The sequence below is a fragment of the Lonchura striata genome, chromosome 18, assembly GCF_046129695.1.
Source record: "Lonchura striata isolate bLonStr1 chromosome 18, bLonStr1.mat, whole genome shotgun sequence".
NCBI lineage: Eukaryota > Metazoa > Chordata > Aves > Passeriformes > Estrildidae > Lonchura > Lonchura striata.
Window position 1 is genome coordinate 1397087 of NC_134620.1, and position 25551 is coordinate 1422637.

The 25551-nt window shown below is 60.1% G+C and overlaps 2 protein-coding genes across 2 annotated transcripts; one reads left to right on the forward strand and one right to left on the reverse strand.

Moving 5' to 3' along the window:
* Nucleotides 1–814: 814 nt before the first annotated feature.
* SMTN (smoothelin) lies at nt 815–22258 on the forward strand. The gene is made up of 21 exons (XM_021536770.3): nt 815–1032; nt 6277–6437; nt 6682–6775; nt 6884–6962; nt 7056–7339; nt 8787–8889; nt 9088–9317; nt 9444–9507; nt 10685–10783; nt 11522–11656; nt 12565–12668; nt 15857–16015; nt 16105–16180; nt 16437–16601; nt 17162–17224; nt 17389–17452; nt 17785–17955; nt 18054–18174; nt 18246–18397; nt 19724–19897; nt 22174–22258. Exons 1-20 carry the CDS (start codon nt 982–984, stop codon nt 19866–19868), a joined length of 2520 nt encoding a protein of 839 aa, XP_021392445.2. The 5' UTR covers nt 815–981; the 3' UTR covers nt 19869–19897; nt 22174–22258.
* Nucleotides 22259–23700: 1442 nt separating this feature from the next.
* On the reverse strand, nt 23701–25326 carry SELENOM (selenoprotein M). The gene is made up of 5 exons (XM_021536771.3): nt 25149–25326; nt 25034–25069; nt 24920–24954; nt 24397–24475; nt 23701–24307 (listed from the first exon to the last, which is right to left on the reverse strand). Exons 1-5 carry the CDS (start codon nt 25287–25289, stop codon nt 24095–24097), a joined length of 504 nt encoding a protein of 167 aa, XP_021392446.2. The 5' UTR covers nt 25290–25326; the 3' UTR covers nt 23701–24094.
* Between the last annotated feature and the right edge of the window lie 225 nt (nt 25327–25551).

Sequence of the window (25551 nt, forward strand, 5' to 3'; positions counted from 1 at the left end):
GGAGGCAGATGGCAGCTGCCTGCTTTGCAGAGCCCACAGTACCTCAGGTACTTAGTCCTCTCCAGGGAGTACTTCTGGCCTTTGCCCAGAAACAAGATCGAGCCCCAACAAATTTGTCCTCTACAGAGCAGGGCTGCACTTCAACTGCATGTATGGAGCTTGGGGTCTCCAGGGGAAACCTCTCGACAGTGAGACACCAGGGCTTGGCTGTCCCTGCACTGCCTTCTAGGACCTGGAACAGGATGTAAGGACAAGGACACCACAAGCAGCTTCTGAGTTGGAGCAAGCAGCAGGACTATGTGGGGGGCACAACACATCCCCAGGGAGCCCTCACAAGTTTTTGGAGGTGCCCTGGGCATTAATCCTGCAGCGGTGTCAAGAAGCAGCTCAAACAGCTCCGCAGAGCATGCAGGGGCATCCCACGGTGTGATCCCCCAAGGCCGGTGGGGGAGGGCCTCTGGGCAGGAGGTGCTGGTGGCTCTCTGCCCCGCATCCCGCCCGCCGAGGGGCGCAGCAGCTCCTGCGGGTGGGGAGTCCGGGCGGCCCCGCTGGGCTCGGGGACACTCTGCGGGCAGCGATACACCCTGGAGTGCCATCCCAAGGGAGCCAGGCTCGAGTTCCGCTACACCGGCACCGGCATAGGGTCTGGGACAGGCGTGAGTCCGGAGCGGCACGGCACAGCACGGCTGCCGGTGCACGGTGCCGGGACAGGGCTGGGCACCGGGATATGGGAGCCGCAGGTCCGGCGGGGCGGCGCCGGGCCGTGTTGGCGGCGGCGGGGCGAGGCGGGGCGATAGGAGGCGGCGGGAAGCGGCGGAGCTGCGGCGCTGTTGGGAGCACGAACGGGAGCGGAGCGGAGCCGGGAAGGGAGGAAGCGGGGCGGGGCGGGAGCGCAGTCGAACCCAGCGCAGGGCCGCGCTGCCCCGGCCGTGCTTTGTTGTCTCGAGTCCCGGCCGCAGCAGCGCGGGCCCGACGGGCAGGATGTCCCAGGAGAACCTCCTCGGGATGGACGAGGGAGCGCTGCGGAAGCTGGTGAGTCCCCGGCTGCGCCGGGGCTCGGGGTACGCTCGCGGCGGTTCCGAGGGCGGATCATGCCTGGAGGTGCCTCGGCTCCTTGAACCCCCCCCGGGCCAGGGGCTGCTGTCTAAGGCGCGGGCAGAATGGGACCGGGCGGGCTTCGGGTCTGTCGCTCGGCCGAGGGATTTCAGAGCCATGTCTGGGAGCGGATGTAGCGCTGGAGACCCAGCGCTGATCCCAGGCAGCAGCACCTGGAGGGGCCCGCGCTGGCCCGGGTCGGGCTCCGGGCCGGGGTGAGCTCCAGCACGAGCTCTGGTGATTCCGAAAGCTCTGGCTCCCCTGCTCTGGCCGCTTTTGGCCCTTGGCTCGCAACCGCGCCTGGCCGTACCGCCTTTCCCGGCTCCATCTTCTCAGCCGGCGGATCCCGGGGAATCGTCCCCCGAGGCTGGCACAGTTCCCTGCTCCCCGCTCTCCCCTTGCGGGCTCCCGCGCTGCCGGGGCTGGCGCAGTGCCAGGCGCGCTTCCCGGGCTCTGCCCGAATGGCTTTGCATCCCACCCCCTCTTTCTGGAGCACCGGCCGGAACGCTGCCCCTGGAGCGAGAGCCGTGCGCTGCCGCGGCCGGTGGGCTCTGGGGGACGAGGGCCTTCGTGTTCCGAACACGGGACACAGGATACTCAGCCAGGTCTGGTGTCCTGGGAAGCCCCTACAACTGCCCGGCTTTGGGCAGCCCCAGGGACCCCCAGCCCGGGGCTAGGGCTGTGCTGACTGCCCCGGGGCTTGAGCCGGGGTGGCCCGGGCACGAGATGGGCAATAGTCACAGCAGGAAGCTGAGTCAGCCAGGAAGGCAGGTCTGCTGGAACAGGAAAGAGTCGGGATGCCGGCGGGAAGTGAGGGCTGTGCAGTGGATCCCCGGTTGAGCCTTGTCCTGCAACCATCAGGCAGCTCTGAGTGACGACACGCAGACCTGCCCGTGGTTCGAGCTGAGGAGCCCACTGGCTTCTCGTGGGGTGATGTCGGGGCCAGTGGATTATCCATCCAGAGGTATGGGGGTGGGTGGTCAGGGTGTCATCCCATCTTGACAGTGCTCCAGCTCTGCCATGTCCCATCTGAGGTCTCTGATCTGAAATGGAGCCTCAAGAGCAGTGGGTTTCTAGTGTCTGGCCAGCCCAGGAAGGTGGATCTCATCCTGCAGTGAGCACTGCTTCTATGGATGCTTTTTCTTTGACATGCTGAGGCTTTGCCTCCCCAAAGCACTGTGCTTGTGACCCACATTTCCCTGTGCTTTGTGGCACAGGCTGGGAAAAGCCTCATCTGAGCTGACGTGAGGCAGGGAAGGAATTCTTTTTCTTCTGGTTAGGTTTTTGGCTCCACTCAGCTGGAAGAGGATTAGTCCATATAAGGGAAAACTGCCTCTCCCACCACTTCCTCCCTTCTTCTCTGCTCTCCCCAGCTCTCCACTCTGCCTTGCTTCTCTTCATTTCTCCCAAGTGACACCTAGGCAGCAGCATCTGATGTCCCCAGGGAAACTGGAAGAAGGAGGCTGGGGGACTTGAGGTCCCTGCAGTCCCCTCACTCCTGTGCTGGCTGGGCTGGGAGCTGTCAGGAAGCCGCTGCCCTGCAACTCCTGCCATAGGCATCCATATGATTCCTTCTCCAGCTGCCCACTGGTATCTCAGCCTCAGGGAGGCCAGTTGTGATGAACCAATGGTGCAGCATAAAGGTGACCAAGGGCTTAAAGAAGCTGGAGGAGGGAGCGGTGGGGGATGGGGTGGGTGCTACTGCAAGGTGGCCCTTAGGTGGATGTCCAGAAGCAAGAGATTGTTTGAGTGCTCACAGCTGTACTGAGCTCCGGGCTGAGGTCTGCCAGCTTTGGGCTGAGGAGTGCTTCCCTCTCTCAGCCCCTCCAGTTCTTAGTCTGGTTGATTAAGGAGGATATAAATACCTTTGGAGACAAAGACAGGGCAGGCTTGAGCTAGGAAAGTTGCTGCCATGAGATCCCCTGTCACTGTCGAGGCAGGATGGGAATGAAGAGACTCTGACCAGATCAGAAGGCTGGTGAAAATGAAACTCCAATTTATTCAAAATACACTGATCTTTTATACATAGCTTTGTGAGGACCAATTCCGTTGGTTCTGAAGCAAAAACAACCCACAGCATTGGTGCAAAGTGCTTGATGCACAGTGATAGAACTTACCTATAAACAATGTGAAAAACAAGAGAGATAAAGAATTATTTACATTCTTTTCCAACTCTTTCCCAAGCATCTGCCTGGCTAGAAACTTCTGTTTCTCTCTTAGACTGAGTCTGAGTCCCACAATCCCCTTCCTCTTATACCCAGTAGCCTTTGGCAAATCGTCAATGGCCCTGAGAAGTGGCCACTGCATCCCTGCCATGTCCCTGTCATCCAGTGTCCTTCCTGCTTTCCTCTGCCCGGGGGGCAGCCATGCTCCCCATGGCTCTTTCCAAAGGTGACAGTGAAGCTTGGGGCTGTAGGAGGTGCTCAATGTGCCAGGCTCATCCGATGTCTCAAAGCAGTTTCCCCGTGGCCATGCTCCATCCTCCAAATTGCTGTGTGCTGCGGCACTCCAAAGAACCAGATGGATGCCAGGCTAATTGCAGCCCTCCTGAAGGAGCTGCCCACTGCATCAGGGCTCTGAGCACTGCTGTGTTGGGCACCAGTGGGGAAGCAGCCTATGGGTGCTGTGCCAGTGCCCTTTCACAAAGGCAGTCTGTGTGCTGAGGGGGGTGTTTTCTTGGAACCATTAATTTGCTGGCAGCTGGGCAGGGCCCATGGGACCCCGGCATGTGCCAATCCCTGAGCCTTCCTGTGCTCAGGAAGGGCAGGGTTGGGCCCCTTGGTCCCTTTGCAGCTGTTGTGGTTTCCGTCATGCTTACCCGTGCTACTGCTCATTTGCCAAAGCTGCTCATTTGCCTCATCCCAGCTCCCTGCTGATGTGGGCTTGGAATAAGGCATTTTCTCCTGTGGGGAGAAGCCTTTCAGGACCTGAGTGCAGGTCAAGTCCCAGCTGGAGCCTCCTGGGTAGGGCAGACCCGAGAGCTGGCAGGTGGGTGCCACACAGCACACACTGGTGCCAGCATGTTCCTGCACCAGGGCCTGCAGTGCTGGTGTCCCATTATGTCCTTTCCTGGCACTCACAACTTCTGCAGCTGCTGTGCACATGCCCCTTCTCCTCTCTCCCCACCTTCCCCACTGCCCTGACCCAGCTGCTGGGGCCAAGCCACTCACTGCCAGCAGCTTATTTAGGGAAGGGCCAAGGCCTTGGCCACCCAATATGCAGTTGAGGACTGTTTTCCTGTCCTCAGAGCCTTTGGATGGCTGCAGGAATAGTTGTCCTTACCACAAAGTTCTGCCTCCAGCCCCTCATTTTGAGCTGAACCAAATTCCACCACTTCCCAGCCCATTAATGCTGCCCTGTTTGCAGAGAGCCAGGTCTCCTGGCTGGCTGACATTGCTGCTGGACCATGCCTTTGTCCTGGTAGTAGTTGTCCCCACTGCAGTGGCATCCTTGGGATGCCGGCAGCCATCCAGGGTAGACTGAAAATGAGAGGCCCACACCCTCCACTGCTCTGGTAGTGCCATGGCTCATGCTCTTCCCAGCTGCTTCCCTGGCCTTGTGATGGCAGAGGTGCCTGCCCTGGATAAAAGCCCAGAGCGTGCTGCAGGTCTCAGCTCTAGTTGGGATGCTGGAAGGGATGGTACTGCCTGCTGGCCTAGTGGGCGCTGCTGAGGTGGGAAGGAAAGAGCACCCTGGCTCCAGGCAGCTCTCCCAGAGGTTATGTGTGTTTTTAGAGTTGGCTTGCCCTAGGAGTTGGTAGTCCTGGCCACTGGTATCTTCTCAGTTGGGGAAGGATAATGCTCCCTGTTGGGCTTTGTGACTGGCAAGGGTTGGAGGACCGCAGTTTTGGCTGCTGCTGGGGTGGCACATGGCATCTCTGTGCCTGCTCTGTGCTTGCTGGCTTCACTAAGATGGGAATTCCTTCCCATATCACCAAAGCAGAGAGGGCAAAGGGCAGTAGCTTCTCAGGAAAGATAGCTTCTCTGCAGAGAAGTCTGCATACAGGCAGTGGTGTGGGGACCCCCGTGTGGCTTAATTTAGGTCCAGTCAAGGGACTGACCCTGGATCCCTGCTGCAGCGGAACCCAGAGAGCCTGGCTGGGTGGCCTGTCAGTGGCCCATGGGACAGGAAGGGAAGGGACTGATGTGCTTGTCCTATGGCACAGCCATGGCTTCTCCCAGTGCAATGGAGCTTGATGCTGACAGCAGCTGCTGTTGGTCACTGGGTTTATTTTTGACAAGCTCCATGGGAAATCACCTCCTGGGTTCCTGATGTCAGGGCAGTGTTGATGTCCTACAGCAGGACAGTGTGAGGATAGCAGGGCCATGCCTGCCCTGGCTGACCTTTCACTGCAGATCTGGCTGCCTTCTGCCCCTTGAACATCAGGAGGTGTGTTCATAGCCCTCTGGAAAAACTCGAGCTGGTAGTGGGGCTGGGCTGTGACCTGATCTGGAAGAGGGGGAGCAGCTCTGCATGCCGATGCCAGGTGCTGGCCTTGGGTGGGCTGAGGAGCACCTGGAGTGCCTGTGAGATGTTCATGAGGGACATTTGTGGGGCAGTTGCGGCTGTACTTCCCACACATAAAGGGTTGGACTTGGATTTAGGACAGATCCCACTCATGGATTTGGTTCCAAGAGCCGCCTACCATCTGCTAGCAGTGAATGAGGGTGGGGAGGGCTGCAGGGTGGACAAGATGAGTCCTAGGTGGGATGCTGGAGTCCTTTCACCCAGTGCCCCCTGGGGAACATGGGATGAGAAGAGAATGAGCTCTCCTGTCCCTTCGCTGCTGGAGGAGCTGGCATGGGTAGGAGGACTCATTCCAGAGCTGGTGGTACTGGGAGGGGCAGAGCACCAATCCTTGCAGACAGCAGGACCACTGGTGGGCGTTCATTTTCCATGCTCATCACTTTGACCTTTACATGCCCGGAGGTCTCAGTGCTACAATGACAGCCCCTCCTCACCATGGCTGATTCCAGCATCCTGCCTCAGGGGAGCTATGCCCACCTCCCGCAGGGCCTGGCAGTGCCGGGCAGCATGCACTGGGCACGTGGGTGCCACACACAGACAGCGCCTTTGTCCAGAGTGTGGGCAGCTCATGGCAGTGTGGCAGAGGGCAGCACCAGGGCCGAGATGAGGGCTCAGTGGCCAGAGCCAGTGCTGAGCCCTGCCTTGTGCACCCAGCTGGAGGCCACACTGGACCTGGCTGAGCGGCGCCGCATCCGCTCGGCTATCCGGGAACTGCAGCGGCAGGAGTTGGAGCGGGACGAGGAGACGTTGGCATCCAAGCGCTTCCGCCCAGAACGCAGCAGCCACCGACAGGACAACAAGGAGAACTGGCCACAGTGAGTCCTGTTGTGAGCTGGGGTGTCATTCCCTGCCTCTGCCCTGGGACATTGGGGCTGTGGTACCTGGCCCCACTATGGTTGTGACAGATTTGAGTGAACGTGAGGGTGGGAACAGCCTGGCACAGAGCAGCTTGGTGCATGGTGGGGCTTCTTGCCTGGATCTGCCACCTGCCCACAAGGGGACTTTGCTCGCAAGCACCCATGACAGCCCCCAGATGGCCACCCCTCTCACCCTGCTCAGGTCCCAGCGCCTGGAAGAGCAGCAGCAGGCAGCCCTGGCTGCCTTGTCTGAGCAGCTTGAAGCTATCACCAGTGTGGAGGAACTGACAAAACTGGTGAGTGACTGTGTGCCAGGGCAGACCATTTGCTGGGGTGGAACTTGTGGTGGGGCTGATCATGGGTCACCCTGTGCTGGGGCTTTCCTGGGTCCTTTCCTCTTATAGCTGCGGGCAGCAGGTGAGTATGAGGAGCGCAAGCTGATCCGAGCTGCCATCCGTAAGCTGCGGGCTGAGGAGATTGAAGGTGAGGCACCATTCCCTTGTTCTGGGGGGGAAGTCCCGGAAAGTGTGAGATGTGGGCAGCTCCTTCCTGAAAACCATCTTTGCTCCCACCCAGCCGCGACCCTGGCTGGGAATGTGCAGAGCAGCCGAAGGGATGACAGCAAGCCCCGCACTGTGCCTGGGGAAATTAAAATTGTCCAGAGGGACAATGCTGAAACACCAGCCCTTACTGGGAGTGAAGAAAGCTGTGTTGAAGGCAGCACCAAACCTCCAGACACAGACAAGAGCGGGGAGAGCAGCCAGCAGGATGATGCAGAGCCAGCACTGGCTGGGCCAGAGGAGAGTGGATATGAGGATGCTGTGGAGCAGGCCCCTGCCCAGGAGCCCAAAGGCTCAGCGGTGAGTATGTAGAGCACTGCAGGGGGTGGAACTGTTCAAGATTTCACCCTTTCCTGTGCCAGCCTGTCTGGAGCACAGAGCCCTGGGCAAGTTGTACTTGCCTGTCCATAGGTGAGGCTGGAGTCTTTGGGGACAGGGAAACACAGCTGGGCTGTGCCAGTGTGGCCCCAGCAGTGGTGAGCTGGGGCTGGGTCTTCAGGCCAGGGTGCCCCTTGAGCTTCTCCCAAGGATGCTACCTGGTGGGGATCTGGGAGCCCCTTGGTGCAGCTGGTACACCCATCTCTGCTCCAGTTCTTGGGGATGGGGCTCTTTGGAGGCAACAGCTATTCATCTCTCCTGCAGCAGTTCCCTTGCGTGGGTAGAAACCTCGATTCCCTGTCCCCCTTCTCATGATGGTTGTTCCTCACAGCCTTCGAGGGGCCAGGGCTCATTCTGGAGTGAAGCTGCTGGGAGCTTTCTCGATGGGGGAGGGATAAGCTGGTGGGCAGAACTGGAAGGAATGAACACAAACTGGGGTTTTCGGTGCAGCAAGGGTGACACTGCAGAGACTCTGTGGTGGTAGGAGACCTCTGCATCCAACCCTGTGGGGTTGTCCTTTGAGGGTGAGAAGAGGAGAAGCAATGGGTGTACTCACAGCCAGGAAAGAAGGTGTGGGTTCTCCCATCTGCCTCTGTCCAGTCCTGCTTCTTCCTCCACCTGCCCCAGAGCTGTAGCAGGAGATTGCCAAAGGGATGTGGCCTTGTTCCACCTTTCAGCATTGTCTGCCTCCTCATCTGGATGTGCTGGCATGCTGCCCCCAAGCCCTGGCTGGGCTGAGACATCACTGAGCAGCTGAGAGGGCTGTTCTGCTTGATCTGGCTGATTTCGATCTGGCCATTTCCATTCTTGGGTTTGAGGCCTGGCTCTCCTATGCCCCCTCAGGGTATGGGCCCCTCTTCACCTCCCCCTGCCCTAGAGTCATGGGGCTGCTAGAGGCACTGGCACAGCCAGGACTGGCACCTTGTTCCCTACCTGATACTAGGACACCCTAGGCCTGCTCAGACTTATGTCAGAGACAGATCTGTCACCTGTGTGTGGTCCTATGTCCAGAATATTTCATCATTTGCCAAGCAGAGCTGCAGGTGCTACGGACAAGGACAGGGTAATGTAAAACTGGATGTTCCCTGCATCATGGAGCCCTAGAGTGCCTGGGCTGCAGGCATGGGGGAGGTTTGGTGTCCCCCTTCACTAGACACTGTCTCCTGCCCTGCCCACAGGATGCAGCAGGGTGTGGGGACACTTGTCCCCCTGTGAGCCTCTTGTGACTCCTGTGCTTGTCAATTCCCAGCAGCATGCAGGCAGGGACCTGGATAGCATGGGAAGAGTCCACAGCCTATGCATCCCTGGCTAGAATGGGCCATGGTGGCCCAGTGAGAGACTGGAGCAGGGCTGGTTCTACTCCCCCCAGGCCCCCAGGCGAGAGGATGTGGTGGAGGAGGAGCATGTCCCAGCTGGGATGCAGGAGCTGTGCAGCCAGCAGGCAGGAGACCCTCAGAAACCCAGTGCTCAGGGTGAGTCCCCACAAATGTCCGTGGCAGAATCCTATGTGGGTTGTGTGCCTGGGGCCAGAGCTGTGCCTGGCCAGATGCAGGACGATGGAGAGCAATACTATCTCACAAAGGTGGGCAGGGTAACCGGGTGCCTGGAGGGGCTGCAGGGTCCATTGCAGGCAACTGCAGGCTCCCTGAACAGTCTCTTTTCATCCACAGCTGTGGTTTCAGGGACCCTCATGCTCCTGGAGCTGCAGCCAGCCTCAGAGCCCAGTCCAGAGCCTGAGGATGGTGGTGAGGACCTGCAGCAGGGTCTGCCCCTGGGGCAGCCCCCAGCAGCCTGGAAAGAAGGGAACCTGGGCAGCCCTGCCAGCGCCCCAGAGCCCAGTGTGGCACAAAGCTCCAGAGGGGAGCAACTCACCCTGGGCCAGCCCAGTGCTGGCAGCCAGGTACAAAACTGGCGGCAGCTGCCGCTGCCCTCCTTGCCCAGGGCTGGCAGTCTGTGGGTGAAGCTAATTTGATGGGTGTACTGCATGTAACCCCCAGCTGAGTGCTCTGCCCCTCTACTCCCACAGCTTCATGTTGGGGTGCACTGCCAGGTGCTGGGGCCAGGTGGGAGACACGCAAGGCCATCAGTGGGTAAGTGTAGCCCTGAGGGGGGGGGTGACAGGAGAGCTGTGGCCCCTTGCCAGCTGGGCGGTGCCACCCCAAAGCCCCCCCACTCCCCTGTCCTGCAGCATCCCAGGCAGCCCTGGGGACATGACTCCAGCCCACGTGTGCTGGGCCAGGAATGTGAGTGCAGGACACGGCCAGGTCAAAGGCCACCCCTAGCTGGGGGCCAATTGCTGCCTAGCCAAGTGGTGGCAATGCCCACCCCAGCCAGGGAACTGGGTGCCAGGCAGGCTGTTTACTGGGGCTCCCACTCTGGCTGGGTTACTGCAGGGCCATGAAAGGGAATCGGTGCCAGTAGCAAACCCTGGCCTTTTGCATTCTTTGTCCCAATAAGGCTGGGAGCTGTGCATGGCTGGCTCTGACCACCCCCACCCTGGGCCCAGCACCCTGCAGGGCCTCCCCACAGTCCTGAGAGATTCCAGTGGACAGCAGTTGCCCTCTTCATACTGTTAGGAAAACCATCCCTGTGGATGTGCCGAGAGGAAATGGGGAAAAACCAAAAAGCAGCTCTCTGCTTCAAGGGTCAGGGGTGCTGCCCTGACAGGCGGAGGTTGCTGTCCTTCTGAGGAGCCCCTGGAGGCTGCTGGCTCCTGGGAAGGAAGAAGCCCTGGGAAGATGCTAGGGGTGGTGGGTTGCAGCATGGCACAGCCCTGGGGTAGAGGCAAGTGTGCAGGCTGTGACCCCCCGGCCTCACAAGGGGCTCAAACCTGGATTCTGAGAAGCTGAGCCCCCTCCCTCCATGGGCACCAATGACTCCAGCCCAAGGGCAGAGCCCTTTCTGCAGCCTTGAAGGCTAAGCTACCTGGGCCCTTCAACACTCCAGAGGTGATGGTGTGCCAGTGCCTGGTGAGGACAAGCGTGATCCCAACCTTTCAACACAGATCCCAGGGACCCCCACTGCACTGCTGGGCACAGAGCCTACCCTCTGCAGTGTGGTTTTGCATTGCAAGACAGCCCATGCCTGGGGTGCAGGGCAGCCAAAAAGTTCTGATGGATTTTGGCACTAAATTCTGGGGAGTGTGGAGTGATGAGGAGGGAGACTGCAGGGTGCTGTGCTGGGGTGGGGGGATGCCAGAAGCACCTGTGCAGTGCTCACCCTCTGCCCGCTTTGTGTCATTTCTTCCCTGACCTGTCTCTTTCCAAGCATCAGTGCCCACCCAGGGGGACACAGGGACCCCGGCTCGCCTGAATACTCACCGGTGGGAGCTGGTGCCCTCCTCTCCTTGCCTGGCTGGCCCCACGGGTAAGATCCTAGGGGTCGCTGCCTCCATTCTCTGCTTCCCGGTGGTGGGATGTCCCCGGTGGAACCTGGGCAGGTGTGGAGCTCCACAGTGCTGGGATGGCGCAGGATGCTGCTGGCTGCCCACCTGCCCTTTTGCTTCCTGCCCAGAATCCCTCCCTCCCTCCCTTCCTATCCATGTGCACGAGCATCCGGCACCAGTGGGGGGAGGGAGCAGAGGCTTTGAGGGGCTGCAGCCACCCTGGGAAATGCTGGCTGTGCGATGGGATCTCTGGGGGACAGCGGTACCTCCCGTGAGCACGTGAGGGATTGCATGCACGGTCAGGCACTCCGGGGGCTTTGTGCGTCGTGTGGGCAGCCGAGGGGGTGCTGTATGCACAGTGTGGCATCCCGGGGCGGGGCCGGCACGCATCGCAGGGGGCACCCCAGGGTGGGGGGCAGCGTGTATGGGGCACCGCGGGGCGCCGCACGCACGGTGCGGGGCCAGGTCCCGGCGGGGACGCGCGCGGCGGCCGCAGCCCGGTAACCCCGCGCCCGTCCCCGCAGCGCCGCGCCCCGCGGGACCCGCGCCCTCCCCCGCCGCCGGCTCGGTGCGGGAGCGCGCGCAGCGGTTCGGGCCCGCGGGGGCGGGCGGCGCGGGGGGGCGGGCCGGGGCCGGGGCCGGGGCCGCCCAATGGCAACGGGGGCCCCGCACGGCCCCGCCGCCGCCCGCTCAAAACGCGCGGGGCAGCGGCGGCGCAGAGCAGCGTCCGGCCCCGCGCCCCGTCGGCTCCCGCCTCGACGCCATGAAGACCTTCTTCACCATCGAGATCAAGGATGGGCGCGCGCAGCCCCTGGCGCCCCGCATCACGGCCACCCCTGGCAGCCAGCGGGCAGGTGGGCACTGATGGGGTACGGGGTGTGCAGGACAGGTGGCATCTGTCATGAGGCTTCACACTGTAGGGGTGATGGGCATGGGCCTCATGCAGGGAGGTGGGACTGGGAAAGGTGTGGATCTCTCAGGAAGGTGAGCACCACAGGGGAGTGGACATCCACCGGGCTGTAAGCCCTACAGGACTGTGCTCCTAATACGACAATGCGCACAGCTGGGCAGTGGAGCAGGTGGGTGCCAGTAGGCTGTCGGGCACTGACATTTGGTGGGCACAAATGGGTAGGTGAAGGCAGGCAGGCTGAGCCAGGCCAGTTGGGTGCTGATCGGCAGCAGGGACATTTGAGTGCTGCCAGAAGAACAAAGCATGCGTGGTAGCCCTCATCCTTTGGCATACACTCTTATCCTGCTTGGGGCATCTAAGTTCGGGGAGATCATCTGGCCCTGCAGCCTGTCCCCAGCTCCAATGTCTTACTGTGTTTATGTTTGTGGTCATTCTTCAATCCCTGCCCTACCCCATGCTCTCCCCGCTGACCTGCTGGTTCAGGGGAGCCCACGCCATCCTGCTCTGTCCCATCCCACTGCTGCACCATGTCTGTTCCAGCCCAGCCCCAGCCCTGCTTGCCCGCAGATGTGGCTGGCTCGGGATGTTCCTGTGGCCATCCCTCTCACTGGGGGGTCTTGGCTCCAGCTGAAACACTGCAAAAAGTGCCCTTCCTTGGGGAGGATGATAAGCCAGGGCAGTGAGGGGTCTCTTGCTTGCCCCAAAGCACCTTTCCCTGTGCCACAGTTCAGTGCTCACTGCCAGGGCAGGATGTGTGGGGGAGGCAGATAGCCCAGCCAGAGCCACTCCCCAGCTGTGGGGCTGAGCCTGTGGGCTGGATCAGACCCTACATGCCTCTTGCTCCCCTTGCAGAGGTGACTCTGGATCTGCGGAGCACCCCCATCCGTATTACCACCGTCCCTAGCAGCGTCAGCAGCATCTGCAACATCAGCAGTGTCAGCAGCAATGTCACCAAGGTGAGTGCTCAGGGGGTCTGTGGGGCTGTGTCCCACCTGGCCATTGCCTGGCAGCTCCAAGGGCTTGGGGTGGGGAGCAGGGACCAAGGAATTAGTGTAGGCAGCATGCTCCAGAGGCTCTGTCTTGTTTTGGTTGGTGCTTTTGATAGGGTTTTTTTCATCAAGAGACCCTGGACTTTGTGTGTGGTTGCACAGCCCCAAGTGAGCCTCCTGCACTCTGGACTGTGCCACCATGTACTCAGACACTTGGGGAGGTGGGCAGATGGGGACAAGGAATATTAGTGGGTCTCCCTTTGTTTTAAACACCTTTAAGGGTGGCAGCAACTCAGGGAAAAACCCATTGCCAACCACCCCCCCTCTGTTTTTCCTTGTGGGGATGGACCTTGGCCATGTATCTGGGGAGCCTGCCTTGGAGGGGGGCTACTCCTCAAAGGTGTCTAAAGCACCCTGGAGCTGTGAGTTGGGGTCTTTCATGTTTCTGCTATGCCATCCTGAGTGGAGAGTGCCCAAAGCCCAAGCCTGCTTAGGAGGGATTCTTGGGTGCAACTGGAGAAAAAAACCTGAAAAAAAAACCCTCTGCAGTGTCTTTGCGGGGAGAGCAGGCTGTGGCCATCCTGGGCTGGGTGCATACAGGAGACAGCCTTTCAAGTGCTTTAATCTGCTCCTGCCCATCTAGGGTAATGCAAGGCGCCCGTGTGCCGCCTTGGCAGGAGCCAGGATGTCAAACGTGGCTCTGTTTCACTCATGGCCCTGTGCACGCCTGGCTGCCTCTGCAGGAATAGCACTGTGGGAGGCCTGTGTCACTGCCAGTAGCTGTGGTACCACCTGTGGCCTGGGGCATACTGGTTGCTGTGGTACCACTGGCTTCATCCCATCCTCAGCCCAGCCCTCACCAGCATGAGGCAAAGCAGTGCCCACAGGTGCTGCCCACACCTGCCAGCAGGTCCTGCCTGTAAGCAGCTGGCTGCGGTGGGGTGACTTCCCTGTGATAATGTGCTTGGGCCTGCTTGGCCTGAGCACTTGTCAGCTCTCATTAAAGTATTAGTGGGTCTGTCTGGTGAGGTGGGGGACCTGAGACCTGCTGGCTGCCTGGCAGGGGATGCAACCTCCAGCTATGCTCCTGGTTAGCAGTGAGGAGGAGGAGGATGAGGCAGTGGTGCTGGCAGCCCTGCCAGGTAGGGCTTGGTTGGAGGACCAGCAGGCTGTAGGGACCTGCAGGCAGCAGCCGCAGCGGCATGTCTTCTCATTGGTGGGGTGCTGCCTGTACCTATGCAGGGACCTGCTCCCCCTGGGGCAGGCATTGGGGAGCACAGGGGTATGAAGACCTAAAATCCAAGCTGTGACCAAGGCCTTTGTACCAATGCCAGCCTGGGGCTGGAGATGTTGTGTTGTGGGTGATGCTGGCCCAGAGTGGGAAGGCACTTGGACAGAAGAACACAGCAGTGGTTGGCTTTTTCATTCACCCAGCGCTGCAGTGGTCAGGGCTGGTCCCCACCACTTTGTCCTACAGCCCCCAGGCTGGTATCTGGCCCTAGAAGCCTTCAGGGGTGGGGGGGCCACTTGCAGGACTCCCCTTGCTGAGCCACCTGGTCCCATAGCCGAATGTGCTGCCAAGTCTGGCGCCTGGCTCAGCACCCCTGCACGGGACCCCCGGCTGCTGGGACCAGAATAGCCCACAGGCAGGGAGCGGGCCAGCCTCCAGCCGGGGGGGGGGTGCCTGGGCCCCTATAAAGGGCAGCAGGACAGATGAGCAGGGCTCACCACAGCGCCTGCATTGCCACCATGCCAGGGCTCAGCTTGGAGGGGCTGGCGCAGACTAGGGTGGCTGAGCTGGCAGAGCTGCGGCAGGAGCTGGTGGCATTCCGGGAGGCAGCAGAGGGGCAACTGGAGCGGGCTCTGCAGCAAGTGCAGGCGCTGGTGCAGGCACTGCAGACATTGGAACAGGAGCACCTGGAGTTGCGGGCAGAGCTGGGGCGCCTGGGCCGCCATCTCGATCTGCTGGCGCCAGGGCTGCAGGCACCCCCCAGGGAGGACATCAGCACCCTCTTTCTGGAAGCACAGGACCCTTGCACCCACTTAGAGGGCACTGAGGAGCCCAGTGACCCTGTGGCCCATCCACCTACTTTCTCCAGTACGCACCAGCAGTCGATCCTGCATCTCTCTCGAAGCAACAGCAGCGTGAGTGTGGGCAGCCCTGCTCCATGACTGGGGGAAGGGAGGGGGTCACCAGCCCCCAGGGCTCTTGGGGGTATCTGTAGCCCTGGCACAAGGCATGACTGTGACAGTGGTGCACAGGGACATGGCACTGTGGGGATCTGCCACTCCTTGGGCTCACTGTGGCGGGGCTGTGCACCCACCTGTTTCGCATTCCCAGTGTGCCAGGTGGGAGGCCACAGGCAGTAGTCTTGCCCCACCACAGCATCAGGCACAGGTGGTGGATGGGCGCATGTAGCCAGTGTCAACTCCTGCTGTGGCTTTGCCATGGATCAGTTTACCATGTCAGAGGATGCAGGATGGGGCCAGGTGTGTGCATGGCTCCTCTGGCCCCGCTCTGTCATCCCTGGTGCCTCTCTGCCCTATTCTGGGCCTGGCCCACTGCCTGCTATGCATTGCTGGGGGGTTGTGCTGAAAGGGATTTGGCATCCTGACTGTGCTTGGGCCGAACTGGCCTAGATCCTGGCAGGGATGTGGAGGAAGGCTCTTGATCTCTTGTACAAGCTCTTCTCTACACTAAGTCCCTTAATTCCATGGAAATCCCTGTGCTCTAATGGTGTGCACTGGCCTTGCCAGCACCTTGCTCACTGCTGGGTAACAGCCACTGCCAGTCCAAAGCCCTGGGCAACTCCTGCCTGCTGGGGGACCCAGCTGCCTTCTACCAGGGAGCAGGGAGGATCTAGAGATATTATGGCAGCCAGACTGAAAGGAAGAGAGGGACTGCTGGACCTTCCTGGGGCATGGGGTGCTGCAGATTGTTATGTTCCCCTGCCTGCCTTGGGCGCTGCAGATGCTTGTGGCATCCCACCAGCTGAGAGCACTTATGCCCCATGTGGCACCACCATCCTCTCCAGGGTTCTCACTGCCTGTAGCACTGGGCAGGTGTCAGGGTGATGTCTGGGCCTGGACCCTGCAAAGAGGTGGGGGCATGGCCAAGCTGGCAGGGGGTCTCAGCCGCAGTGATGTCCTTGCAGATGGAGCCAGAGATGGTGGAGCAGCAGCAGGCACCAAGGCGAGAACCAGAGCTGCCCAACGGGATGGAGAAGGTGCAAGTGAGGGAGGTGGAGAGAAGGAGCAAGCTGAATGTCGAGGAGCTGAGCAAGATTGAGGATGAGGATGTTCTGGATAAGATGGTACTTCTTTCTCTGGTTCGGGCTCCTGCAGAAGGTAAAGAGACCTCAAGTTGATGGCAGAAGACTAATGATGACTTCACCTCCTGCAGTTGGATCGGACAACAGACTTTGAGGAGCGACGGCTGATTCGAAATGCCATGCGGGAGCTGCGCCAGCGCAAGCGAGGTACTCAGGGATGGTGATCTCTGCTGGGGTCAGAGAGGTGTTGGTGGCAATATAGGGCATTGAAATGTGGCTGTCCAGCTGCGGAGAAGCAGTAGGAGGGTGTGTGCTGGTTCCTCTATTGCCCCCCTGGCTTTGCAAGGCCAAAGACATCATCCTTCCCACAAACCAGTTATGGGCCAGCAGCAGCTGCAGGACCCCTGCTGCGGCAGGACCCATGGGGCCCACCTCACTTCCCTGATGATACTTGTGTTTGCAGACCAGCGGGAGAAGGAGCGGGACCAGCGGCTGCAGGAGGCTAGAAGCCAATCTGTGACAGGAAGGGCTGGCCATGCCACAGAGACCACCACCACGCAGAGCACTCAGTCAGCCGATGGCTCGGCATGCAGCACTGTCACCAAGACTGAGCGTCTTGTCCAGTCTAGTATGGGCTGGGCTGGGTGGGGAGGGGGTGGTGTGCCAGCCCTTTTGGGGCTTTGCAGAATCCTTCCCAGTGCTCCTCCCCCACAGCTCCTTTGCCATTCACTGCTTGTCCTGAGTCTGGCTAGACTGTCCTGGGAGCAGGACAGTTTTTCAGAGCTGAGTCTCTGGCTTGTCCAGAGCCTGGCTGGGGATAATTAAGGGTTCTGCTCTAGTCACTTCCCTCTGAATCCCCAACCCTGTCAGGGTGGCAGGGCCTCATCTGCACCTTCACCCTGTATCTTGTCTCCTATATCCCTGCTCTCCCAGTTCCTGGATGGCTCAAGCTGAGTGGCTGCAGGGGCTGAGAGATGTCCCAGCTCCCTGCTGCTTTGCACTTGCCTCTTTGTTCTCTGCCTGGGGGGCACATGCCCTCTGTCCTCCCTCTGCCTGCCATGTCCATGTTTCTACCACCTGGGACATTTCCCTGTTGCACAGTGTGGGTGTGAATGTGCTTGGCAGCAGCAGATGTCTGTAGGTACTGCTCCTTCCAGCCCAGTGGTTCCTGTTGCTTTGTCCCTGCAGGTGATGGCACCAAGACCTCTCGTACTACAACCATGGAGTCAAGTTATGTGAAGAGATCAGACAGTAAGAGTTTTTCTTGCCCTTTCCCCCTAGAATCCTCAGGGTGTAACCCTGGGGCATCGCTGCTGCTGAACTGTCACTGCCCTGGTGCAGGCAGAGTTCTGCCTTCCTGGCACAACTGCCCTCAGCTCCTGCCCAGGGCCTCTTTCCTTCCTTTCTCTCTGCAGATGGCAACAGGACTTTTGTTCAAACCAAATCATCCTACAGCTCCTCATCCAAAAAGACAGGCAGGTGAGCAGATGTGCCTGTGAGGAAAGCCCCACATGGTCCCTGTCCCTCATCTGCTTGCACAAACCCTCAACCCAGCTTGCAGTGTCCCCACGCAAATGTGACCCCAAAGCCTGCTGCTCCTTGAGGTACATCCATTGTGTTCAGAGGTTCTCATGGGTCCTTCCTTGGCCACAGAGATACGTCTGCCAGCTAAGGACCTTAAGAGCCACCTCTCTTCTATCCCAGGGACATGGAGGTCTCCAGAGCTCCAGGGCTGGCTATGGGCTGAGACCACGGCTTGCCCTCCTCTGGGCTGCCCACAACCCCTTTAGCATTGCCTGTCTCTCTCCCAGCATTTTTGACCGTGAAGATGAGAGTGCTTCTCGGCAGAGCAGCCTGGCCGCACTGGAGCGGCGTCAGGCGGAGAAGAAGAAGGAACTGATGAAGGCTCAGAGTCTGCCCAAAACATCGGCCTCACAGGCACGCAAAGCTATGATGGAGAAGCTGCAGAAGGAGGGTGGGAGGTGAGGCTGGGCCTAGGGCAGGCTGGCCAGGCCAGTAACTCCTGCACAAATAACAACACCCTGGAGCTATGGATAACACCCCATGTCTCCTGCCACAGTTCAAACCCTGCAGCACCACAGACTGCCGTGCAGCGCTCCTCCAGCTTTGGCGTGCCTAATGCCAACAGTATCAAGCAGATGTTGCTGGACTGGTGCAGAGCCAAGACCCGGGGCTATGAGGTGGGTGCCACATCCTCTTCCTGTCCCAAGGCCAGTCACTCTGGCCCTTGGTAACTTTGTTGCTCTCTCAGCACGTGGACATCCAGAACTTCTCATCCAGCTGGAGTGATGGCATGGCCTTCTGTGCCTTGGTCCACAATTTCTTCCCTGATGCATTTGACTACAGTAAGCTGACGCCTCAGAACCGCCGCCAAAACTTCGAGGTGGCCTTCTCTTCTGCAGAGTACGTACCTCTCTTGCCATCATATGGACTTGGGATGGCTTGGAGCAGCTTGGGGTGGCTCTCCTGCTCGCTGCTGGGCTGAGGGGGGACACATGGAGGTGATGGTGCTGAAGGTGGGTGCCTGTAGGTGTCATTCCCCCATGCAATGCTACAAGGTTAGGTGCTGTGGGGGCAAACAGCAGCTGTATGGGTAGAGTCACAAGAGGCCAGTGTATCCCAGTCTGGTGTGGCAAGGGTAGGTATGGGGGTCTGGGTTCCTGGATGTGGGGCAAAGCACCCACAGGCAGAGCAGCAGTCCCATGAGCCCACCTGGCTTCAGGCAGTACTTTCCATCCTGGGGTACCAGGTGTGGGACTGCAGCCTGTGGGGGGAGAGGGTTTGCCTATGCCAGGTTCCTCCTTTCACAGTTGTAGGGGCTCAAACACCATTGCACCTTCTCCAGTCTCTTCCCTTCCACTTTTGCTTCTGGTTTTCCTGGGTGCTGAGAGGTGGGAGTGCGCCTAGCTGGAGGGCTGGCAGACAGCCCCTCTCTCTTTCTTTCTGTCTCTCTCCCACCCATCCACTCTTCTCCTCCAGCACCCTGCCAGGGGGCAGGGCTGGGTGTGGAGGTTCCATCCTGCTGATGTCCAAGGTGGCAGGGTGAGATGGGGACTCCCACAAGCTCCCAGGGTGCCATGGTGCTGTTTCGTGGAGCGAGAAATGGGCTGTGGGCCTGGGTCTTGGCACTCCTGTTAATGGATTTTTTGCCTTAATTGGGAAACTGGTGTGTGGACTTGAGAGAGCCATCGATCTCTCCGGCCTGGAAGCCAGGTGGCCTCTCGTCCTTCCTCCTCCAGCAGCTCTTGTGAGCGTCCTTTCCTGAGCTTCCTGCACCAGGGCTGTGCCGTGTGGTTCCAAGTGGAGCTGGGCAGGAGGGCTGGGCTTGGCCCCACCCCCTCCTCCCAGCGGGTCTATATAGGAGCTGTATAGAGCGCCGCTCCACTCTGGAACCCGCTCCCCGAGCACCTGGCACACCAGAACACCTCACTCATCCTCCTACTCCTCCCCCTCTTCCGTCTGTCTTTCCCTCTGAACTTCACGCCTCTCCACGCCACTCACATGCCCCTCTCCCCCTTGCTTGTGCCCCCCAGTTTCACTGAATGGCCTTGGCATGGGGTGCCTGGAGCCCTCCTGCCCCTGCATTTGTGCATCCCCAGAGCATGCCAGAGCGGAGCAGCTGCCAGTGGGATGGGAACTGCACTGATCTGTGTCTCTCTTGTTTTCTCTTCCTCCCCTCCCTGACTGGGCTGCGGTCACTGGCTTGCCCCTCTCTCTCCCTGCACCCAGGAAGCACGCGGACTGTCCACAGTTGCTGGACGTGGAGGACATGGTCCGGATGCGCGAGCCAGATTGGAAGTGTGTGTACACATACATTCAGGAATTCTATCGCTGCCTGGTCCAGAAGGGGCTGGTAAAAACCAAAAAGTCGTAGCCCCTTGTCAGCCCCCCCCAGGACCAATGGTGAGAACCTTCCCCTCCAAGTACCTGCCCATGTGCCCACCACCACCAGGGCTCGGTAGGGAACTGACTGCCTCAGCTGTGGAAGAGGCTGGGGGATGCTGATGGGTGAGGGGCAAGTCCTGGCGGTGCCAGACAAGACCCAGCAGAAGATAGGCACAGACAGCTGGCTGGGCTCCAGCCTTCTGGAATAGCACCTCTGGGGGTTTGGGCAGGGGGACTATGTCACCCTGGAGCGCTGTTTGCTCTCCAGCTGTGGGGAGGGCAGTAGTTAGAACAGAGCCCTGCCCCCATGGCTGAGTCTGACCCAGGGGTCAGCTGCTGGGGATGCCACTCAAGGTGTTCTGAATGGTGCTGCCTGAGTGTGGGCGGCCCCCAGGATGCTGTAGCATCACTGCTTCCACTTGCCTCATTGCCCTGCCCCAGGGTGCATGCCCAGCTCCAAGATGCTGCCTGCTCATATATGGGCAGAAGCAGGAGCATGGAAAGTGTGACTCAAGGTTCAGGTCCTGCCTCATCTTGCAGTGTTTGTGCCTGTCTCAGGACATCCTGGCTGGTGCTAGAGCTGTGGCTCCCCTGGCTCTGCACAGTGCTGGCACACCAGGGCCCAAACAATGGCTTTATAAGGGCAGAGTCACTCTGTGTGCACTGCCATTGCTCCGCAACTACCCCCCGAGCCAGGCTGGCAGTGGCAAGGGCTTTCCCAAGGCCCCAAGCATCATTCCCCACCATCCCCACAGTGGCCAAATCATGAGGTGGGGCTGGTGCCAGCCAAGCTGTGGGCTTGGAGCCCACGGAGCAGGCAGCAGAGACCTAATGCAATGGCTGGGGCTATGGGACCCAGAGTGGGGGCCTCTCCTGGGCCCTGGTGCTCCCCAGGGGCTGGAACTGGCTGGAGTCACTCCTTGAGGTGGGGCTGTTCTAGGGGGCCAACATGTGCACTGCGGCTATTGCAGGAGGGGACAGGGGAGGTACAGGGCATGGGGCTTGAGGGTGGTGTTGTGGTGGGTGGCAAGCATAGGGTTCAGACCCTCCTGGTGTACCCTGTCTTTGGGGGCAGAGCCTTGCCTTGGGAGATCCTGCTTGTGCATCCAGATCCTTGGGGCAGAACCTTGAGCAGCCGGGGCCAAAGCACCTGAACTGGCCATGGCAGCAGCACGTGCTGCCAGTTTGTGTCAGCACTGCTCCTAGTGCCAATGCAGCCCTTGCTCCAGCTGCAGCAGCAGCCTGAAGAGGGAACAGTACCAGGTAGGGGTGCAAAGCCTGGGCAGGGCCAGGAAGATTGGCTACAGTGGTAGGGTTGCTTCTGTGCCCCCCACCCCTTCTCTCCCAGTAGAAAGGAGAGGACAAGAGGTGACCAGATCCCCTCCATATCCTTCCTCCTTGTCATCATGACTCCTAATCATGTTGTCAGTCCCTTCAAATGCCCAGGGAGCCCCAGCTTGGGGAGGAATATGGCCCAGGGAACTGGATAGGTGGCAAGGCAGAGTGGGCTGCCCCACCAAAAGTTCAGCAGCAGAGCCCCAAGACTACTATGGGGATGGGGACACAACCACAGCTAATCTGCCAGGGTGCCACAAGGCTGGTAGCTCCTGGAGCTGGGTCCTGCATGGACCCCTGCACTCTGGTGGGGCAGGGAGAGGAGAAGATAGGCCAAGCTGAGTGAGCTGAGGCAGGGCAGTGCCTACTCCAGCAGTAGGGTGTGCTGGGCCTGGTGCAGGTAGGCCCTATGCTCTAGTCCAGGACAAGGGAGGAAGCCAGGTTGGCAGGAATTTGAGGAAGGCAAAAGAGCAGGGCCAGAGTTTGAGGCAGGAGTAAGGGGCAGCACAAAACCAAGACCCGCCCCCTGCTTTCCCTGAACCACTTGGTAGGGTTTGAAGCAGGGGCACAGCAGACACCTGCAGCCAGGCTGGGCTTTCCCTAGAGACCATGAGCATCAACTGGAAGAGCAAGAGGAGGAGGGTGGGCACAGTTTTAGGAGGGGATGACTGCCAGCACCAAGAAGTGGGATGGAGAGCGTCTGAAGAGCCAGGGGTGCAGACAGCTAGGCAACCCCTGCCCTGGGGCAGGCACCTCCCAGGGCAGACAGCACATACTCCTGTGTCAGGAGCAGAAGGGCTGTGGGTACCAGGGTGGGGTGGGCGGTGTGTGAAAGGAGCTCAGCAGGTCTGAGGGCAGCAGTGCCCACGCCAGCAGGCCCTGGGCAGTGTGGGGTGCCCATTCCAGCCCCCACATGGGGTAGCCTGCTTGAGGCCATGCTGAAGGCTTCATCTCTGCAGGACGCTGGTGGACTGCGTGCCGCTGGTGGAGGTTGAAGACATGATGATCATGGGCAAGAAGCCTGACGCCAAGTGCGTCTTCACCTACGTGCAGTCCCTCTATAACCACCTGCGTCGCCACGAGTTGCGCATGCGGCAGAAAGAGTGCTAGAGCCTGCCTTTCCCACCCCCACTGCTGCCCTCGCCCCACAGCTGCCTGCAGGCAAGGGAGCTGCTTGCCTGGGAGGGTCTGGGGGGCCATGGGTCTGGCACTGGGGACATGAGAACTCTTCCACCAGGCCACCTCCACACATCTGCCTTGGCAGAGCTGCTTCTGTCTTGACCAGCTGTGGGCAGAGCCAGGTGGGCACTGCTGGGGATGCTCCCACCTTGGCTTGCCCCCCTTGATCCAGCCTTTTAAGTTATTTGTTCTCCAGGAATTAATTGCCCTGCAGGTACCATCCCTGTGTCCCTGAGGTGGCACAGGCACAGCTGTGGGGCCACGTCACGGGTCTGTGACTGAGCAGGGCTGTGCAGTCCAGCCAGGATCACGGGTACATCCTGCAGGCAGCGCCTCAGTGGTTCCCTTGGCCCCCTGCAAGGAAGCCTCTCTGCCCACTGCAGGCCCTGCTTGGTGTCACCTCCCTGGGGACAGCTCTACAACCATGCCAACTCCCTGCTTCCCACCTCCACGTGCATCTGAGGCACTACCACATTAGGGGCACCTGTGGGCTGGGGAGGGGGGTAGCACAAGGGGTCCCAGGGGAGTGCAAGGTGAACGGACCAAGCTGGGACAACTGCCCCCACTCTCCTCCAGCTCAGGCCACCCATGTGCTCAGCGCTACTCGCCCCTCTGTCACATCTCTACACCCGCGCTGACATATACCAACACCAGCCAGATAATAAAGGTTAATCTAGGGCAATGCCTCTGGCTCAGGTCCTTCTGCCAGTAGCATATTGCACACCACAGTGCTTGGAGAACCCTGGCAGTCCAGCTGCTGCAGGCTCCCTGCAACACAACTGTTTACCCAGCCTGGAGGGACACTGGGGCATGTACTGCTCCTCACGTCATTGATGATGTCCATAGCTGAGCCACCCTGACCAGGGTTCACTGCCCCCTGTTGTCCCAGGCCTGGCACAGAGCAAAGATCCCACGTGGCCAGCAAGGCTGTAGTCAAGTGCAGCTCTGCCCCACTGCCTTCCCTAGCTGAGGGCCACATGTCCCCACTGGGCCAGTGCAGCCATGGGGCTTTGGTTCAACACTGCAGGACTCACTCGTGGGCTCATGCCCATCCTCCCGCACTCTGTGAGAACAGCTCATCCATGCTATGGTGCCCACCACCCTCGCCCCTCTATCATGCTGGGGAGGGGTGGCACAGGAACAGCACAGTTGGTCTATAGGTTGGTATGTGGCTCACCAGCAATGACTATGATTGTGCCATCCTCTCCTGCTTCTGTGAGAAACTCTGGGGACCCAGCTCTGCTTGGAACAGAGCAGTTTGGGATGTACACCACCGAGCTCCCTCTGAAAAGATGACACAGTGCAGATGACTGCAAAATAAAAGCTTTACTAGGAGCTGGATATGACATAAACCCTGCTGGGGAGGGTAAAGCCCCCTTTTTGGGGCAGCTCTCCCACCTTTGGGACTCAGCACATCTACCCTTAGCACCTGGCACTTTCTGCTGAGGGTTTCATCCTGTCCCATGCAGGCAGGATACTGCTGCCCAGTCTATGCACAGCAAGAGATTGAAGGAATGCTCCTCCTTCTGACTGGCCAAGGATAATGGGCTCCAAGGACAGGAGGGCATCAACCAGTACACAAACAAGACTGAGGGGAGAAAACTTTGCCACCCTGTGACATCATGTCCAGCTGCCATAACGCCCTTATTCCCTACACTGGGGACTGGCTGCAGGACCCTGTCCTAAGGGTGGCACTCCTTGCTAGAGGTCTGGGTGTTCTTCCTTGTCATATTTGGGTGGGGTCTTGACATCAGCAGTGGGTGCTTGGGGATGCAGCAGTATTGGCAGAGACTTGGCAGGGGCAAACTGGAACTCCTCTGGCACAGGGGCATCAGGTGTCTCCTTGCGGTAGAAGCCCAACTCCTGCACCAGCTGGTTGATCTCTTCCCGGGTCATGTCGCTCAGGGGAATTCTCTGCACCCAGACAGGGGCTGTAGACTGGCACCTGTGGGGCACTAACCACCCCAGGCCCTGTGGCAGCAGGTGCCACACTGCCCACTCACCTCTAACTCTTCATACCGGAGGCTGAGGAGCACAAGCTCAGGGTCAGCACCAGGCAGGTGTTTCATCTCCAGGTTATGGCTGGGCAATGTGTCAAGGACTGGGCAGCACTGATAAGCCCATGTAACCCTTATCCCATCCCATCCCATCCTTCATCATATCCCCTTCTGTCCTCCGTCATATCCCATTCCTGTCTATCCTGTACCATCCTCCATCCCAGCCCATCTTCTCTCATATCCCACTGCCTTCCATCCCATCTGTTCTGTCCTCCATCCCATCCTTCATTGCATATCATCCTATCCTTCATTACATTCCCCAACTACCCATTCTCCACTCCTCACCAAACACTGTCCTTCATTCCTCAAAAAGCCCCATCCTCCCTCAGCCCATCCACTCCCATGCTTCATTCCTTTGCATCCTGTCCCTCACCGATCCCATCTCGTTGCCCACCCATCCCATCCCATCCCATCCAGTCCCGTCCCGTCCCACTGAGACCCCAGCGCTGCAGCCGCTGCCGGCGGGTACTACAACGGGATGTCCTGGGTGACGAACGCCTTCACCTGCGGAGAGCGGCCGGTCGGGCCTGGCTGAGCGTTGGGAAGCCCCGACCCCCCGCCCCGCCCCGGCCCCAGCACGTACCTCCCTGAGGCGGTTCAGCCGTCACCCGCCGCAGCTCTGCGGGAGAGGACACGCGTCACGCACCAGCGGGCACCGGCTCCGCCCGGCGCGCCCCGCGCTCCCCGCCCGCGCTCACCTCCACCTTGCCGCGGGCCAGGTCCCGCAGCACGGTCTGGCGGAGCCGGGGGTGCTCCGAGCCGCTGCCCGCCACCAGCGCCGCCGTCAGCACCAGCCACAGCCCCGGCCCCGGCCCCGGCCCCGGCGGCGCCGCCCGCATCGCTCCCGCCGCTGCCACGTCCGGCGCGGAACGGGCGCGGCCGCCGCACCGCGCATGCGCGGCCCCTCGCGCGCAAAACACTGGCGCACGCGACAGCAAACCTGGACACGCGAGCGCTCACGTGCGCGGACATGCGCAGAGGCGTGAGCGCAGTGCGTGCGCCGCGAGAGAGCCGCGAGCGCTCAGCGAGCGCGGAGCGACACGGGAGAGCGCACGGGAACACACGGGAACACAGGGGAACACAGGGACACACGGGAACACA

Coding starts and splice junctions, on each gene's coding strand:
- SMTN (XM_021536770.3), top strand. CDS start 982: ATGTCCCAGGAGAACCTCCTCGGGATGGACGAGGGAGCGCTGCGGAAG. Junction 6,963..7,055: donor GCGGGCTGAGGAGATTGAAG/GTGAGGCACCAT, acceptor GCTCCCACCCAG/CCGCGACCCTGGCTGGGAAT. Junction 8,890..9,087: donor TCAGAAACCCAGTGCTCAGG/GTGAGTCCCCAC, acceptor TTTCATCCACAG/CTGTGGTTTCAGGGACCCTC.